This window comes from Ipomoea triloba, chromosome 9, assembly GCF_003576645.1.
Source record: "Ipomoea triloba cultivar NCNSP0323 chromosome 9, ASM357664v1".
In the NCBI taxonomy this organism is placed as follows: domain Eukaryota; kingdom Viridiplantae; phylum Streptophyta; class Magnoliopsida; order Solanales; family Convolvulaceae; genus Ipomoea; species Ipomoea triloba.
Genome location: NC_044924.1, coordinates 20,042,231 through 20,047,807, shown reverse-complemented (window position 1 = coordinate 20,047,807; position 5,577 = coordinate 20,042,231). Strand labels below are relative to the sequence as shown.

Sequence of the window (5,577 nt, the reverse complement as noted above, 5' to 3'; positions counted from 1 at the left end):
ATAAAGACCAATAAGCCCTTAGGTAATTAAGAAAGTTTCATTGATACCTAGGTAATGAAGAAAATTTCGTTATTTAAAAAAAAAATCGTGAGTATAAAATAGTCATAGCATGTTATATTTTCTATCTACTTGATCTCGAAAACAAAAGGAAAATACTATACGTATTCACATTCTTTACTCTCCCTTAAAATTTTGATGTAGACAGATTTACAGGGTCACATGAAGAAATAGCATGTCAGTGTCTGCCACATCATGTAATTTGATGGAGTAAGGTTTGGGAGTACATGTAATAAAACTCAAAACGAAATACAAAAGCTTTGCAGGGAATTTGTTTTTCTCAAATGCGAGGATTCATTTTCGAAAAATGGATTCCATGAACCAAACAACATTTTCCTCAAATTTTAAAAGGAAAATGCTTTCTACCCCTTCTAAATTTTTCACCTCCTAATTTTCCCTTTTGACATGCCTTGTAAATTGTAATAATTGGTGTCATAAATTGTCTGACTCACCAATTTTTAATAAAAGATTAATGTATCCAATCAAGTAGTTTTACGTCATAAGGTAAAATTAAGAGAGGAACATTTTTTAGGAGTGAATAACATTATTCTTTTCTCTTCAAACAAAAAAAAACATTATTCTTTTTAAAAAGCCTTTTTCCTTTAAAAAAGTTTTTCAATCCAACCAACACTCTCTATTAAAGAAAATTCTCAACCATAAAAACCATTCGAGGGTCAAATACGTACTTTCACGCCCACTCCCCCTCATTTAAAACCAGACCCTCCCACTCTCTTCCCCTGCTAGTTTTCCTCAAACAGAGAGGCAAAAAACAAAAATGGCGTCGGAAACCGCCAAGAAAGCCTTCCCCTCAATAACAACATGCGACGTCTCCGCCGTGAGCCACCAGTCCATCGCGGCGGACCTAGACGGGACGCTCTTGATCGGGAGGTCCTCCTTCCCGTACTTCATGCTGGTCGCGATCGAAGCCGGGAGCCTCCTCAGAGGGCTGGTCCTCCTCCTCAGTTTCCCCCTCATCGCCATCGCCTACATTTTCTTCTCCGAAGCCCTAGCGATCCAAATGCTCATCTACATCTCCTTCGCGGGGCTCAAAGTCCGGGACATCGAGCTGGCCTCCCGGGCGGTCCTTCCGCGATTCTACGCCGCCGACGTGCGGCGGGAGAGCTTCGAGGTGTTCGATAAGTGCAAGCGGAAAGTGGTGGTGACGGCGAACCCGACCATCATGGTTGAGCCGTTTGTGAAAGAGTTTTTGGGCGGCGATAAGGTTTTGGGAACCGAGATTGAGGTTAACCCCAAGACCAAAAAAGCTACCGGATTCGTGAAGAAGCCTGGGGTTTTGGTCGGAAAATGGAAAAGGCTGTCCATCTTGAAGGAGTTTGGAGATGAAAAACCTGATATTGGGATCGGCGACAGAGAGTCCGATCATGATTTCATGTCCATTTGCAAGGTTAGTCTTCCTCGATCTCTTTTTCTTTATTAATTTGCCTTTTTTGTATTAATTCATATACTTCTCATTTAAGCTCCTTAAGAGAAGTAGTATAATTGAAACCGGTAAATGGTAGAAGTATAACGTGGAGGTGTTGTTGACTGTAAGGACTTAGTCATCCATCCTTAATTAATTAAAGGTCAAAGATTTGATCATTCGCAGTAAAAGTTTTAGATACCAAAACAAAATTGTAGAAATATTAGAGTGATACAATTGGATTGTTTTGATTGTAGTGGTTTCTTTGGATTCTAAGAGTATTTTTATAATCAGAACAGTGAATTACTCTTATTACCATTATATCAAAATGATCTATTTATTATTCTAATCACACTCTCAAATACAACTTTAATTTTTTCTTTTTTTCATTTTATTACCATCATGTGTATTTATTTGTACATAAAATCTGAATCTAACTTGACCCACCGTGAGTTTAATTTTTTAATTGGGACCCATCCCTAGTGACCATCCACTACCACCCAAAAAACCCGATCAGGTGCATATTTACGGGACAGATTGCAATTTTCATCCCTACCATCATTAGTTTAGTTGAGTTTACATAGATTATTATAGATTATTTTTGGCACCGACTGCCCCTACCATCATTATTCATTAGCAATAAAACCCAACTACCAATGTCAAGAATAAAACCGCTAGTTAAAGGGTATTATTAGTGTAATTTATATATCTTATATTATTTGATTTGCAGGTTATTATATAAAAGTAAGGTCTATCCGGTACACATTTTTAAATAATGATTATAGATTTCTCTGGTCTTTCAAAAAAATATTAAAATAAAATTGCTAACCATACGTAATTAACCGGTGGTTTTAGTAAATGAAAAGAAAAGGTTTTCCAGTGCACTAATGTAGTTAACCAAACACGAGCTACTTTCGTGAGAATATATATTATCCATGAACTTATCATCACCTTCTTCTTTCTACTAAAGAATATACAATGATATACTATTGCACGGGGCAATATGACTTATATTAGTGCATCAATATATCTAATTGATGATGTGATTGCTTGAATATATCAATTACGTAATGTATATATCATGAACACAAATTAAAATGTACGTTCCAATTAAGCTAGCTAACTTAATTGGAGCAACATAATATCATTAATACTATATATTATAATAACATTATAAGATTGCTTGAAAGGTTAATCAATATAATCTAGAAAGGCAGTCCGTATTTGTTGCATCAATAAATCTTGTTTTAATAGCATCATGAGTAATATGGAGCTCACTTTCATCTTACTTACTACTTTCTAATGTGTTACGTTGATTGATATTTGATTTTAGAGGTTGACTGTGTTTTTTTTTTCTTTGGATCCGTTTGAGTTTTGTTTTTTTTTTTTTTGACGAGAGAAACTCGCAACCATTACTCGAGAATGTACATTGGGTAAGCCACACGTTAGCCTAGGTTGCCCGCTCAAACCAACCTTGTGATTACAAATTAAACTTGTATTCTTAGCCATCGTGACTTGGGTTATATATCATATCACAGAAAGGTTGAATCCCCAACAGAACATCTGGAAGGATGTAAATCATGATAACTCAGCTGAACACAGATGATTGACCTTTGCTTATTGCGCACAAGGAGCCCCTCACTTTGAGAGGTTACTCCCATACTGTCGCTAGTAAAACTTGATCAACTTCACCCTGTGATCAATTGAGCTGTCTGGGCATATATCATATATTTTGTGAAGCGAAGGGAGTAGGGGCCTAGGGGGGTTGTGAGTTGTAAGTTGTTTGGAGGCAATTTAATGTTAGTAGTTGAGGCGAGGCTGAACATGTGAAAGTTAAAGCAATTTCCAGAATAAGATTTATTCTTGGGTCCATTGGCATTTACCACCCCCACCTGCCAATCGCCACAATCCAGCTGGATATCGTCGCATGCATTTATCATAGGTTATTAAGATTGTACGTATAATACGTACTCCAACTACTTTTGAATACTAGTAATAACTCCTTATAGAGTCGGTGGGCGTGGGTTGTCTACTTGTTACCTACTTCTATCCAAATTTTATGTGTCATTATCATATATAAGTTAATTAAGATTTTACGTACTTTAATTTGCTCTATCGATTCCTTTATAGACTTAGAAGATGTAAATAATGCATGTACTCCAACTGCTTTTCAATACTAATAATGACCCCTTATAGAATTGATAGATTATTGTCTAGTGCTTTATTTCATTAATTTAATACCATTTTTTGGTATATCTAAGGAGGTTTTGAATTCAACCTACAAATGATTAGTTATAGTTACCTACAAGAAAAATCAAATTTACTAACAAAAATAATATAAGTAAATCAATGAAATTCATATGCATTTAAACTCGTAGATATATATTTGGATTTTTTTTTCTTTTTTCTTTTTTAAGTTTTTATATAGTGATGTCACTAGAATTTATTTGTTTATTATTATTTATCTTATGTTACATGCTTATATGGTCCAAATATATAATGTTTAGTAAAAACTAAAAGGTATGAAAACTTATTTAAAAAGAATTTGAGGAAATACTCCATCGAATTCAATTGTAATATAAATTTAGTCTCTCAATTATTTGCTATATAAAATTTTAGTCTGGAGTGATAAATTTGGTTAGTTTGTAGAGTTTTTGATGAGAGCCTAAAAGAAGTACTTAGGGACTAAAAAAAATTGAAATTGAAATTAAAATTAGATTCCACAATGTTGTCGGGTGAGAAGAAATTAAAATTAAAGTGATTATTATATTGTTGAATAATGTTGAGGTGCATGCAGGAAGGGTATATGGTGCATCCTAGCAAATCAGCAACGCCGGTGCCGCTTGATCGATTGAAAAGCCGATTGATTTTCCATGACGGGCGGTTGGTGCAGCGCCCCGACCCACTCAACGCCCTCATAACCTACCTCTGGCTGCCATTCGGCTTCGCCTTGGCCGTTTTCCGGGTCTACTTCAATCTCCCCCTCCCCGAGCGCATCGTCCGCTACACATACCTCATGCTCGGAATCAACCTGGTGATCAAAGGCCCCAGGCCTCCGCCACCCTCCTCCGGCCGCCAAGGCAATCTCTACGTCTGCAACCACCGCACCGCTCTCGACCCCATCGTCATCGCCATCGCCCTAGGCCGCAAAGTCTCGTGCGTCACCTACAGCGTCAGCAAGCTCTCCCGCTTCCTCTCCCCCATCCCCGCCGTGGCTCTCACCCGCGACCGCCAGAAAGACGCGGACATGATCAAGTCCCTCCTCGAGAAGGGCGACCTGGTGGTCTGCCCCGAAGGGACCACGTGCCGCGAGCCCTTCCTCCTCAGATTCAGCGCTCTCTTCGCGGAACTCAGCGATAGGATCGTCCCCGTGGCGGTGAACAGCAAGCAGAACATGTTCCACGGGACGACGGTCCGCGGGGTCAAGTTCTGGGACCCCTATTTCTTCTTCATGAACCCGAGGCCGAGCTATGAGGTCACGTTTCTGGAGGCGTTGCCGGAGGAGATGACATGCAAGGCGGGTGGGAAGTCCTCCATTGAGGTGGCCAATCATGTGCAGAAGGTGTTGGGCGGCGTTCTTGGATTCGAGTGCACTCAGTTGACTAGGAAAGACAAGTATATGATGCTTGGTGGGAACGATGGAAAGGTGGAATCCATGTATGGTGCTAAGAAGAATTAATTGATTAAGCTCAGGATGGATATGATATGCATGCATGGCTCATCGATCATCAATATAATGCAGTGTACGCGTTTGATAATTAAGACCTACTTTTACTTTTGAATCATATTTCATTTGAGGTAAAAGAGATCTTGAATAGCCAGACTTGGGTATGCCTCTAATTACAAATGTTATTTCTATATGAAAGTGATTTAATTTTCTCTTGTGATCCATATATTTTTTTTTTTGGCTATAATATAATGTTTCAAACAGTTAGTTTCCCAAAATAGGGAAAACGGTATATAAAGCATGCAATATATTGATTTATGTTAGAATAGGTTTGTTGTACCCGTTGGCCTTTAGCTCCTAACCGGTGAGTGGTAGGTTGCATGATATGTAAAAGACTACTATAACAAGAGAATGGAGACAAGAAGAAAGGGAA

General features: G+C 38.3%; 1 protein-coding gene across 1 annotated transcript; it reads left to right on the top strand.

The window, feature by feature from the left end:
• Positions 1 to 790: 790 nt before the first annotated feature.
• On the top strand, positions 791 to 5,368 carry LOC116030105 (probable glycerol-3-phosphate acyltransferase 8). The gene is made up of 2 exons (XM_031272234.1): positions 791 to 1,462; positions 4,275 to 5,368. The coding sequence occupies exons 1-2, from the start codon at positions 833 to 835 to the stop codon at positions 5,154 to 5,156; spliced, it is 1,512 nt and encodes a 503-aa protein (XP_031128094.1). The 5' UTR covers positions 791 to 832; the 3' UTR covers positions 5,157 to 5,368.
• The last annotated feature ends 209 nt before the right edge of the window (positions 5,369 to 5,577 follow it).

Bases quoted from the DNA above. Each gene is read 5' to 3' on its own strand.
- LOC116030105 (XM_031272234.1), top strand. From the start codon at position 833: ATGGCGTCGGAAACCGCCAAGAAAGCCTTCCCCTCAATAACAACATGC. The intron at 1,463-4,274 runs GTTAGTCTTCCT...AGGTGCATGCAG, and splicing joins ATTTCATGTCCATTTGCAAG to GAAGGGTATATGGTGCATCC.